Raw genomic sequence first — 13,463 nt, 5'->3', positions numbered from 1 at the left:
AGGCTGTGCTTTCTCCCCTCAAACACACAAGGAGAAACAGAAAAAGAGGAAAGATGAGGCAATGAGTATATAAAGGAAGATAAAATAGATATCTTGTGACAGCACAGGAAAATGAGCAATACACACACTAATTTGGAGAGTAAGTGCCATTGAACTCAGTGAGATTTTCTTCCAAGAAAACATAGACATGACTGGGCTATAAACTCACTCATCATCAAGACAGAGGGGTGGTCATAGCAGAACAAGAAGTAGAAAAAAATCTAGGAAATCTAAAGGACTTGAAGAAAATGATTCAGACAATGATAATTTTGGCTGAAGATCACTGGAAATTCGGGCGACAGCAGCTCTAGAAAAGTAGAATGGGAAGAATATATTAAAGAGGATCAAACAGAAGGGGAAAAGACTTATAGAGCTTGGAAAGTATGGAGACAAAAGGAAGAAGACATTGCAGTGACTGGAGGAAAGATCTAAAGTAGCTTCTTTAAGGACATGGGAGATCTTAGCTCTTAAAAGCCAAATTTTGTAATGTGTCTTGCATCTCATAGCAAATATGGCTTATAAATGAAGTAATCAAACAAGCTGTCAGGCTGGAGCCTGGCATCCATTAGGACTACACTGAGGGGTGGGGGGAGACAGACATGGTGATGGAAAGTTTCTTTCACTTTTGGCTAGTATAACAAAGTACATGTGCCTGGGGCCAGGTGACTGCTTCATCTCTGTGTTCCTGACCTTCAGTCTGTCTTGCATTCCTTTCTATAGAGCTCTGGGAAGTGTGGGATGGAGGTGTGGAATTGGGAGGGCGAAAGGCAAAGGGGAGCTTGATATACTTGGTTATTTCAGACAGTTCTCAGAACTGGCTTCTTTCCTCTGGCCAACCGATGCCTATCAATAAAGGCTTCTAAACCCAGAGTTGCAGTCTGAATTGGTCCACAGAACCAGGACTTGACACAAGCAGAGATCTCTCAAGTGCAGTGGCGTATTTGCCTAGGGACAGGGGGTACCCTCTGTCCCTGGGCGCCACTGATCTGGTCTCGTGGGGTGCGCAAAATCACACCACATGACCAGGAAGATGGCAAGGCAGCAGGAAGTCCTCGACATGCGCGGGGACAAGGAAGCCAGAGGACCCCCACTCACACCTCGCCCCCTCCTGGCTGTTGGCACCCTCCAAGGCCCACCCCCCTCCCGGCTGCCAGATTGGAGCCTGCAGCCAGCAGTCCCTTCTGCTCCTGCTTGGGGAGAGACTGAGAGCTTTGTTAAGCACTTGCTTTTATAAGCTTGGGGATGTTGCCCCGCCCCTTGGGGACTTGGCCCCATCCCAAGCTTATAAAAGCAAAGGCCCCAGCACAGAGCCTTCCAGTTGCTTCTGTCCTCCTCAGGAATAGTGGGGGCGCCCAGAGAACGGATGTCCATTATAAACCTCTAATGTCCATTATAAATCAATCACTGACCCAGGTCATCTTTCCCTGTGTCTCCAAACAGGTGATCCTTTCTACGATATGTAGAGCCAGAGAAAAAGGACAAACCTCCTGTAATGATGTCAAGGTTGGATTGAAATGATTGCAGGTTGTGCATCTTTAAACTGAGTGCTGAATAGGAGAAAGAGAGATGGTATGGCTATAAAAAGGCAGGAGAGCTGTGATTGGGTTTTGTGAGGAGTGGAAGAAAGTATATAAATGGAGGTGGAGACAAAGTGTGTCAGTTTATTGAGGGTCTGTGCTGAAACTTAAAGAGAGAGCTCTGTGTGAGATTGAGAGTCTGTGCTGAACACAGAGTGTAGAGTCCTGTGCAGAAAAGAGTCCTGTGTGAAAAAGAGTTCTGTTATATCTGTGTGACGGCAGAGATCTGTGTCATATCTATGTGACGGCAGAGATCTGTGTCATATCTATGTGAGAAGAATTTTGGCTGTGTGGTTTATACAGAGAGAACTCAGAGTTAGAGTGTTAAATCTCTTTCTAAGGAAAACATGTCAGAAAAGAACAGAAGCTGTATGAAGGTGACATAGCTTCATTATAAGAGTGAAAAGGGCCAGAATGATTTTATGCTGACTAGAAGTTATATAAAGTAGTTGGTGCCTCAGTTATATTTTAACTTTTGAAAATAATTTGTTTGGAACTTTGAAATTACCGACCAGTTATAAATAAAATCTTATTCTGGTCCAACAAAATATTGGAACTCCCACCTGATTTTCCTTAGTACCACGAATGCCATCTGTTTGCCTTACCTCTCGTACACACTACCAAGAAAAGAATAGAATAAACGGGAAATGAAAGGGGTTTTTGGAATTTTATTCCTGGTGGCAGCATACAAAATTAAAGATACAGAGAAGGAGAGAGAGGGGCACATCACACCTCCCCGCCCCTTTTGCTGGTGAAAGTGGAGTGGGAGAGAGATGGCAGCTCTTTCTTCCCCCTTGAAGTGTTCCCTCACAGCATCGAAAAAGAGCACTTTCTGTGGCAAGTTCCTCTCTGTATATCAGACTGTGAGCCCAGTTGCGAACCTGTGACCTTACATGTACTAGGCATACTATGTAGGTTGGCCCTCGGAAGGTTGTTGTAGGGGTCAAATTTTCTACAGTGTGGATCTGCCTTGTGGGGGGGGGGGGTTCCACAATGTTCAATCTTACCCCTTACGCTATTCAATCTCTATGTGGAGGCCTTGAGAGAAGTCATTCATGGTTTTGGAATAAGATGCCTTCAATAGGCTGATGACTCCTAGCTCTACATTTCTTTATGCAAATCACCTACTCTGAACTAATGCCTTGAACTGAGCTGAGAAATGCATCAGCAGCCAGTGCAAGTACTGTACAGTTGGGGTTATATGGGCACATAGCCCAGCCATACCAAAACATCAAATTGCAGAATTTTGTACAAGTCAATGTTTCTGAGTTATCTTCCAGGGCAGTTCCATGTAATGTGCATACAACAGTCCAGTACCGAGCATACAGAAACATGGACTGCCCCTATACATGTCTATTTCATATGGCCTAGAATTAAACCCCTCAAAAGAATGTGCTTTCCTAACCAATATCACAGCCATCTGATTGGAACTGAGAACCTCATAAATAGGGCATCATGGCAATTGATGTCTCCTACTCTTGTTTCTTTACCAGTGGGATTATTGGTATATTGTATCTGACCTTAAGTATTCGATCCATTTAACCATTGTGACAGATAGTTATTGCTAGGCCTACTCTTCATGAATTTGTCTAAGACTCTTTGAAAGCTGAGGGGTTTCAAAGAGGGCTATCTATTCCATGAACAGACGGCACTTTCATCAACATAAGAACAGAACATCCTTGTCTTTTTCCTCCTATTGTAGCCCATTTCCTCCAAATGCTACTCGTGGGCACCTTAAGAAACAGCATGTTGTGCAAATCACAGTAGGACAAAGGAATAGACAGAAATTGCTTCCCAGATTTCCATTAGTTGAAAATTTCGTCTTGATCCTACCCTGCATCTTGAGCATTAGAGGAACAGTGTTCCCATTCAAACCCTGCTTCTTTGCCTCTTTCTTTGGTGGGCTCAGGTTGGAAAGTATTCAAAGAATGAAATCAATGTGCAGAAATAGAATTTTAATATAACTCTTTCCCATCAGTTTCTGCTCAGCACTCAGTAACCGTCAGCATAAACTGCTGAAGTGAAAAGTGCTGGGAAATACAGATGCTTCTGAGAGTTATTTTGGTGAGAATGATGAAAAATGTTATTGAGGATCAGGAGATAACCCCAGCAGGCTGAAAATAACTAGGCATCTATACAGAGTGCCAGAAGCTGAACAGAAAGCCTCGGGGAGCTCCAGGGTGAATGAGGCAAGAGCTAATACTGGGGAAGCTGGCCTAATTAGGGAACATGAGTTCAACTACATTTTTCACATTCCAACTGGAGAATCTGGCCTTATTCCAAGGGAACAGCTGGAACTCCCAACACTTCTGCAGGCAACTGGGTGGCTATAAGAAGGAAATCCATGAATCCATTCTATAGAGATGGAAATGAAACACACAGTGCTGGCTGATGTCCTTACTCTCCTTTGATGAAAGATGCCACCAAGGTCAACTAGGACACAGTAAGAGACTTCAGTCTAAGGTCCCCTGAATATATGAGAAAGATAATTTAGCATTCAAGACAGCCCCGAGAGCATAATATTTAGAACTGGCTCAGTGTGTAGCATGGATGAACAACATCTTTCTGAATGCTGATCTGCAAAACCCCGTAGTAGTAAAGTATCCACATAATTTTCAACGTGTCTATGGCAAGTTTCATATTCAGACCTGATGCCCCATAACATGCTGCAGGTGATTTGTTAGTATGATGACAACCAAGTTGAGAGCAGGAAGGACAACAGCTAAACTGTAGCACTGCAGAGGATGGACAGTTCCTGCTATGGGAAGCCTCATAAGAAATTAACTTTATCCTATTCCAAAGAAGACAGCAATTTGGAAACATGATAGTTCTGTAGGCACAATAGAAACAAAAGGAGCCAGTTTCATGCACAATTAGGATCCCTATTGCCAACTAAGGTTTAGAGTAGACATCTATCCTGGATGAAAATTAAACTGTTCCAATTTCTCAGCTGAGTATTAAGCTCCAAAGCTGCAGGCGACGGCGGTCCCATCCAATCGGTGAGGCAGGCAGCCATGGTGCTGTGACTGTCCTGCAGCTCCCAGAGAGGCTTCCCAGTGGCGCAGGGAGGCTTGCAAAACAAAACAGCCTCCCCCCTGCTAGGAAGCCTCCAAGGGGCTGAATAGACTTACTCGACCCAAAAGGGTCACCTGTCCAAATTTGTCGGCTCTCCCCTGGCCACGTCCCCCCAGCCCCCAACACCCCCCCCCCCCGTGCTAGCAGCAGCAGAGATGAGGGGATGCTGGTGGAATTGATAATAAAACTGCAAAGATTGTCATGCCCTTATATAAAGCAGTGGTGCGACCGCACTTGGAGTACTGTGTCCAGTTCTGGTCGCCGCATCTCAAAAAGGATATTGAGGAGATAGAAAAAGTGCAGAGAAGGGCAACAAGGATGATTGAGGGACTGGAGCACCTTCCCTATGAGGAGAGGCTGCAGCGTTTGGGACTCTTTAGTTTGGAGAGGAGGCGGCTGAGGGGGGATATGATTGAAGTCTACAAAATTATGCATGGGGTAGAAAATGTTGACAGAGAGAAATTTTTCTCTCTTTCTCACAATACTAGAACCAGGGGGCATTCATTGAAAATGCTGGGGGGGAAGAATTAGGACTAATAAAAGGAAACACTTCTTCACGCAACGTGTGATTGGTGTTTGGAATATGCTGCCACAGGAGGTGGTGATGGCCACTAACCTGGATAGCTTTAAAAGGGGCTTGGACAGATTTATGGAGGAGAAGTCGATTTATGGCTACCAATCTTGATCCTCTTTGATCTGAGATTGCAAATGCCTTAACAGACCAGGTGATCGGGAGCAACAGCCGCAGAAGGCCATTGCGTTCAGATCCTACATGTGAGCTCCCAAAGGCACCTGGTGGGCCACTGCGAGTAGCAGAGAGCTGGACTAGATGGACTTTGGTCTGATCCAGCTGGCTTGTTCTTATGTTCTTAGCATCCCACACTGCACCCACCTCTACAGTAGAAGCGTAGGTCTGGCTGAGATTATTTTCTTCTAAGTAGGAATCTTGCTGAGCTCGTCGGCCCATCTTCACCTGTACAGAATGAAAAGGAGAACTTCAGTATAGGACAGATTATCAAACTTTGACCAAAGAATCCGTGAGTTTCAGAAGCAATTTATAAATGTGTCTGAAAGCTGTTATCAGAAATGAATGAGAGCCTTCTCCTCTTCCTTGCAATTCAGGAGGCAATGAAAATAACAGATTGGGAAGGATGCAGTAAACAGCTGGCACTAAGTTGGGGAAAAGAGATTGCAAGGAAAAAATTATTTGCAGGGGAGCAGTTACAAAGGAGGGACAAAAGAAGTAGCTGAGGGTGATAGGGAAAAACAGGTGGGGAGGCTTCGATGGGGAAACATTTAGTACTACGGAAAGAGCAAATATCTCCACAGACTTCTGTGACAAGCCACCTCAAGAAAATGTTATTAACAAAGCAAGTGTAAATAGTTTATTAAAGAGCTACAATAAAGGAATATTTGCCGGGGGTAGAAAAACAACTGAAGAAAAATCTCGTGCTCATTATTAGCAAACTTGCACAACTTGTAACAGACTGGCCAAACAAAGCCACCCATTTTTTTGTGCTCTTAACTTAGCAACAAAACCAGAAAATAGGTCCAATTCTGAGGGGGGGGGGGAGATTATTCAACCGGGTGGCCTTTAATTTGTGCAGGCACAAATTATATGCCCCAAAACATATGGAATACAAGCCTGGTTACAGAGATCGATACGAATAGTGCATACCAAGCTTAAGTACAATATTAATTCATAGCATTGGACTGTGCTGCAGGAAAAGACTGGTTACATTTTATTATGCAACACAAAGCTCTTGCAACTGCACTAGACAGCAGCACCCCTCTTCTCCCTAATGCAGGGGTAGGGAACCTGCGGCTCTCCAGATGTTCAGGAACTACAATTCCCATCAGCCCCTACCAGCATGGCCAATGGGCCATGCTGACAGAGGCTGATGGGAATTGTAGTTCCTGAACATCTGGAGAGCGGCAGGTTCCCTACCCCTGCCCTAATGGGTCTGAGACAACTTTCATCAAAGCCCGCATCAGCCTTTACAAGATGCAGCTCAGCATAGTAAGCTACGAAGGGCTCAACCAGAAAGGGGAAAAACGGAAGCATTTCATGAAGCAGTGGGGATCCCTGTTCCAACCCTGCAGATTAACAAAGCACAGGTATAATGCATGTGCATTGCAGCTCACAGCAGCTCGTGAGAAAGCTATACAAATCTTTCACACAGTCATTTCCCAAGGAGTAATGGATTCAGGGTGCAGGAAAAGAGATACCACCTAAACATTAGGAAGAACTTTCTGACTGTCAGGGCTGTTCGACAGTGGCATTCACTGCCTCGGAGAGTGGTGGAGTCTCCTTCTTTGGAGGTTTTTAAACAGACGCTGGATGAACATGTCAGGAGTGCTTTGTGTGTTCCTGCATGGCAAGGGGTTGGACTTGATGGCCATTGTGTTCTCTTCCAACTCTATGATTATGTGATTAAAGTTTAGATAGGTCTATGTGAGGCTACTAGCCATGGTCACTAAAGGGTATTGAGCTATCTGGAGGCATGAAACCTCTGGATACCAGGAAGCCACACTGGGGAAGGCCTTGGCCTCTGGACCCTGTTGTTGAACCTCCAGAGGAACTGGTTGACCATGCTGTGAGGCAGAATACTGGACCACTGGTCTGATCCAGTCACACTCTTCTTACGCTCTCAACTCTCCATCACCCTTCCACTCCAGAATGGGCCCTGGGATTTTTAGGCAGATTGAAAAGGCTTGAGGCTCAATGTCCTCAGAAAACTCCTGCACCTTCCAGAGCTATTTCAAACTCAAATCTCAATGCACAGGAGCTGCCCCCCTCATCAGAGCCCGCAAGTGATGGAAGATGCTACGGCCGGGCAGAAAACAGGGAGAGCAGGAGCAGGCTTGCAGACAGATCAAAGGCACCTTCCAAGCCGAGGGCTCCCCACAGTGAGAATGCTTTATTCACCGTTATCCTTTGCCCGACAAGAGTTACGTGTTTAGAAAACTTGCCCGGCGGGTGCCTAAAAACGAGGACTCGTTTGCCATGACACCCCTCAGAGACCCGCGGAAAGAAGGGCTGCAAGGGGGAAGGGGAGCGAAGAGGGGATCCATGTTAGCAGCGCGGAGGAAATATGGCGGCGGACCGCCGAACAGGCCCCTGCGTCGCCATGGCAACGCGGCCTTAGCGACCGCTACTGCGGCCCAGGCTCTCCCGCGCCCGAACGGCCTCGCTCTTACCGCTCCTCCCGCCCTGCGCAGCTCATCGTCCATCGCGCCAGCCTCGCAGCTTGTAGGATGGGGCGGGAGTTCGCGAGGCCTGCCGCTCACTTCCGGACTGAAGCCCGCGCGTCCTTAGCAACCCTTAAAGGGAGCGCTGTCTTTCTGGACGACTTGGTGGAGGGGAAGGAGGCAGCGGGGCGAAAATGCAATCACTCGAGAGTATGCTGAGATCTTCTAAAATGATCTGGGCATATCTTTTTATCAGCATCTGCAATATGAAACACAGAAGGGAGCAGAAGAGTCCTTCCTGGCCCATTACCAAGATCCAGTTATCCAGAGACATGGGCAAAACCTGGTCTGGAGCTCCTTTAGGTTCTGGTATCCTGGAACTATACTGAGACATAGAATAAACTTAAGGGGAATTAGGAAAGGCATCTTTACTTTGAGGCTCAACCTTTGGCACTCTCCCTCCATTTTCTTCTTGGCAGGGGGATTGGAGGAGGGCAAATGTTGTCCCCCCACATTCAAAGGGGTGGGGTGGGGGAAGTCCCAAACAATAACTGCCCCGTAGGAGAGAATGCTGCTAGAACACGGCCATACAGCCCGGAAACCACACAGCACCCAAATAACTGCCCAGTCAGCCTGACATCAATAACCAGGAAATATTCTAGAGCAGATCATTAAACAGTCAGTTTAATGACACTTAGAAGGGAATGTCATTATCACTAAATGTCAACAACGGGTTTCTCAGAAACAAGTCATGCCAAACTAATCTTACCTCTCTCCTTTTTTGATTAAGAGTGGTAAGCTTGATAGATGAAGGGAATGCTGTGAATGTAGCATACCTTGATTTCAGTATGGCCTTTGACAAAGACCCCCATGATATTCTTGCAAGAAAGCTGGCAAAATGTGGCTAGAGAATGCTACTGTTTGATGGATTTGCAATTGGCTGACTGACTGAACCCAAAGGGTGCTCACCAATAGCTCTTCTTCATCCTGGAGGAAAGGAACTATTGGGGTGCCACAGGGTTCTGTCCGGAGCCCAGTGCAATTCAATATCTTTATCTGTGATTTGGATGATGGAATAGAGGGCATGCCAGTCAAATGTACAGATGACACCAAATTAAAAGGAGGAGTTAATACCCCAGAGGACAGAGTCAGAATTCAAAATGACCTGAACAGATTAGAGAGCTGAGCCAAAAATAACAAAATGAGTTTCAACTGAGAAATGTAAAGTACTACATTTATACATTTAGAGCCCACTGGGGGGGGGGGGGGTTACCTCTGGAGCCGGTTCAGTTTTGCACCAGTGCAGGTGCCCACCTTATTGGCACAAGGGGCAAATACACTGGCGGGGGGGGGGGGGCACATACACCGTTTTGGACTGAGATGGTGCCTAACCCCAGAAGCGGCCATTTCTCAGCCCTGTCAGTGCAGGATGCTGAGCTGGCTTGGCTGGGGGTGTTCCAGAGGCATGGCCAGGGGTGGAGCCATTTTTAGTCGGCTTCAACCCCGGTTTTGTCTCCTGGGACTCTGGTACCCAGGGCATGGACTTAAGCCAACCTTTTGGGAGGCGAAAGCCCATTGATTCCAGTGGAATGTTTTTCAGTGGCAGGGTTTTTTGTATTTTGCCTCCCCGTACCACTGAAAAACCCTCTGGAGATGGTGGGGTGGTGCCACTGAGGTGGCATCCTGGGTTATCCCAAGGCTCTGGATAGGGCTGCCTGGCACAAAAAATGAAATACACAGACATAGGATGGGTGACACCTGGCTTGACAACGGTACATGTGAAAGAGATCTGGGAGTCTTAGTAGACCACAAACTGAACATGAGTCAGCAGTGATATGTGGTAGCCAAGAAAACCAATGCAATTCTGGGCTGCATCAATAGGAGTATAGTGTCTAAATCGAGGGACATAATAGTACCTCTCTATTGTGCACTGGTCAGATCTCACCTGGAATGCTGTGTCCATTTCTGGGCACCACCGAAGGATATTGACAAGCTGGAACTGGTCCACAGGAGGGTGACCAAAATGGTAAAAGGTCTGCATCCCTTGCCCCATGAGAGAGACTTAGGGAGCTGCATGTGTTTAGTCTGGAGAAGAGAAGGTTGAAGTGTGACATATAGGGACGTATTGCCCATGCCATTTTGTCATGTGGGGGAGGGCACCTAGCACCGGCTGGCTGCTCCCCCCCTCCAGGTAAGCCAGGGAGAGCAGTCAGCGCTGCTCACTGGCTGAGTTGTTTGCTGCAGCTGCAGACTGGCTCTCCCCTCCCTCCTCCAGGTAAGCCAGGGAGAGCAGGAGCAGGCCTGCAGGGAGGCGGGGGGGGGGGAGGCTCACCATTGGGCGGTCCAAGTGGGCACCACAGCAGCACGCCAGCCCAGGAGCTGACCTGCTGCTGTGGCACCTGTCGGAGTCACTCCCAAGCACTGCCTTGTTTGCTGGCTCCCACAGGGGCGGTGTGGGGAGCCAGGCGAGGAGGGGGCCAGGGAGCCAATCATGCCCCCGGGCGCCATTTAGTCCTAATAAGCCACTGGTGACATGATAGCCATGTTTAAATCTTTGAAGGGATGTCATATTGAAGAGGGAGCAAGCTTGTTTTCTGTGTTCCAGAGACTAGGACAAGGAGTGATGGATTCAAACTATGAGAAAAGAGATTCCACCTAAACCAGGGGTAGGGAACCTGCGGCTCTCCAGATGTTCAGGAACTACAATTCCCATTAGCCCCTACCAGCATGGCCAATTGGCCATGCTGACAGAGGCTGATGGGAATTGCAGTTCCTGAACATCTGGAGAGCCGCAGGTTCCCTACCCCTGACCTAAACATTAGGAAGAACTTCCTGATGGTAAGGGATGTTTGACAGCCATCTGCTTTGGAGTTTTTAAAACAAAGGTGGGATGGCCATCTGTCGGGAGTGCTTTGATTGTGTGTTCCAGCATGGCAGGGAGTTGAACTGGATGGCCCCTGTGGTTGCTTCCAGCTCTATGATTCTATAATTATGAATGTCTAAAATGCATACAAAAAACCTTAAAGACATAAGAACAACTAAAATAGGGCTACCAAGCTCCAGGTCTGCTGGAGATCTGCTGGGATTACAACTGATCTCCAAGTGTCAGAGATCAGCTCCCCTAGAGAAAATTGCCACAATGGAAAGTGAACTCCATGGCATTATATCCCACTGAAGTCCCTTACTTTTCCACACCCTGCCTTCCTCAGGCTCTACTTGCAAAATCTCCCAACTATTTCCCAGCCTGGAATAGCTGGCAACCCTAATCAGGAAGACAGGAGTCCCCACTTTCTCATTTTAGGGACAAAACATTGTACTTGCCTATTTCACATAACTTTTGCTTTCTCCTCCATCTCTTATCGATTTAAACATTTTAAGCTTGCTTTTCTCACAAAGAATCAAAGAGGTGAACAAAGAATAATACAAATTGAATGTTTCTGTTTTAACAGGATGTTCCAAAACTCTTTATAGTTCAATGGATGTTTATTCTCTCCAGAGTCTCCGGCCAGCTTTCTGGGGGTTGCTTGCATTCATAGATGCTCCTCTAGGCAGTTATCCACCAACTTGTTAAGGTGGTGGCCAATGCCAGGGCAGCTAGCAAAAATCTAGCAGTTGATCAGATCTGGGCTAGTCAGTTCCCTTCCTCTGGTCCTTAGCACATGAAACAGAATGTCCCCTGGCTAGAAAAGAAGAAGCAGACAGATAGGTGTCTCTTCACTGTACTTTTTCAACAATTTTTTAAAAATATATTGTCAAAGGCTTTCACGGCTGGAAACACTAGGGTGTTGTGGGTATTCTGCGTTGTGTGGCCGTGTTCCAGTAGTATTTTCTCCTGACGTTTCATCAGCCACAGATGCAGGCGAAAGGCCAGGAGAAAAAACTACTGGAACACGGCCATACAACCTGGAAAACCCACAACATCCTAAAAAATTAATAGTTTTACAGTGGAATTTATAGACTTCTATGGAAAGTGATGCTATTAAAATACAGAACAATAGCTAAACCTTTTCTGCATCACTCTCCAATTCCTTTTTTACAAGTCTAAGGACTGGTTTATCTTCTCCACTCTCCACAATGCTGCCCAACTCTTTTGCACATATATGCTAGTCATAGAAACATAGATCTAGAAGGGTCCTCAGGAGTCATCTAGTGAAACCCCCTGCGCAACTCAGGAAATTCGCAGCCACTCCACCCCCCACACCTCCACTCTGCTCTATGAAACAAAGTAGGCCCATTTTATTTTCTACATAGCCCTACTACTTACTCCCTTGGCAATGTCCTGGGTTCATCCTGGAATGTTCCTGTGACCACTCCTATGCCAAATGTATCATGCACTGAGGGCCAGTTTTCATCAGATGACTCCAGTCCCTTATTATGGACATATCTTGAGAGCGGGAGGACAGATGCCTTTTCAGCGGTGGATAAGAAAGTGATGAGAAAGGAGGAAACCGCTTCTCACCACCCTCTTATGACAGGTATCCCATTTGTGCAGTAATTGTGGTGGAAAGGTCACATTAAGCTTTAGCTTCCAAGGTACTGTTCAGCCGCTGAAAGTAAGGAAGAAGAGAAGTGCCCAACCCGCTCTTTTTTCTTCAGCCCGAGGGCATGCTTTCTTGGAAACTAGTCCCATATATAAACAAGAATGCCTCCGGGGAGTCATTGCACAAGCGAACCTTGCCCGCCAGAGGGTGCCATCGGCTTTCCTTCGCCACCCTCGTCTGCCTCCCAGGCTCCTGGGATTTTTTCGCAAAATAAATGAAGCGTAGCCTGCCTGCCGCAATCACGAGAGAGAGCACAAACCGCTCAGTCAGTCCACCAGTCCATTCCCTATGGTTTCACCAAACAATCGGCACAGCGCTGCGTCCCCTGCGCAGGCTGTCCCACGAAGACCCGCACTTCGGAGAGGCAGATGTTGCGAAAAGTGAATGTTGCATACCGTGCATGTCGTCCACTTTTCCAGTTCAGCCCTTGGCTTTCCCCCAGCTGGAAACTTGGGGCTCATAATGGCGGGCTTTGAGCCCGGCAGTCCCCAAAGCAGAGGCTGAGCGACAAAAACTGGGAGGGGAAGGAGACGACCTCTCGTGCACTCTCACCGTTCCCATCGCCGACTCTGAACCAGTGAAAGGCGCACACTTTGGCTACCACCCACCCACCTCCTCCCGATTCCAGTAGTTTGCTGCCGAGCAGGCCTGCAGTCCTCGACTGCACAGCCAGAAGCAAATTGGAATGAGGGGGCTTGACTTCCAAGGGAATCTGGCGCCCTGGCGTTCAGTGTGTCACACTTTACTCAGCCTTGTGGACACCGGTACTGCCACCGTGGGTGACAAATCGTGACAGAGGTCTCTCCTCTCTACTGCAAAACACATATGCCGAGTAATGATCCAGGGGGATAGACCAAAGCGGGGAGTCACTGTGGATCATCCCCCCCCCCCTCCTTTAAGTGTGATCTGGCATGCTGCACACCCACATTCTCCAGCCAACACTTGCTCAGCAAGAGTTGACAGCAGCCTGAAGGGGCAAAAAATCGAGGTGCAATGGTGTGCGTGTGTGCGTGTGTCTGTTGTGTACGCGGGCGTGTGT

At 47.3% G+C, this 13,463-nt stretch overlaps 1 protein-coding gene across 1 annotated transcript in view; it reads right to left on the bottom strand.

The window, feature by feature from the left end:
* Positions 1–8,033, bottom strand: part of IFT43 (intraflagellar transport 43) — a 73,199-nt gene extending 65,166 nt beyond the window's left edge. The window contains exons 1-2 of the mRNA XM_048486556.1: positions 7,893–8,033; positions 5,584–5,664 (exon numbers count right to left, since the gene is read on the bottom strand). Of these exons, the coding sequence (XP_048342513.1) occupies positions 5,584–5,664; positions 7,893–7,925 (114 nt within the window). The 5' untranslated portion in view covers positions 7,926–8,033. The remainder of the gene's footprint in view (positions 1–5,583; positions 5,665–7,892) is intronic.
* Positions 8,034–13,463: the final 5,430 nt, after the last annotated feature.

This window comes from Sphaerodactylus townsendi, linkage group LG02 (genome assembly GCF_021028975.2).
Source record: "Sphaerodactylus townsendi isolate TG3544 linkage group LG02, MPM_Stown_v2.3, whole genome shotgun sequence".
NCBI classification, from domain to species: Eukaryota; Metazoa; Chordata; class Lepidosauria; order Squamata; family Sphaerodactylidae; genus Sphaerodactylus; species Sphaerodactylus townsendi.
The sequence above is the reverse complement of the archived record's forward strand: the minus strand, read 5'-3'. Positions and strand labels throughout refer to the sequence as shown.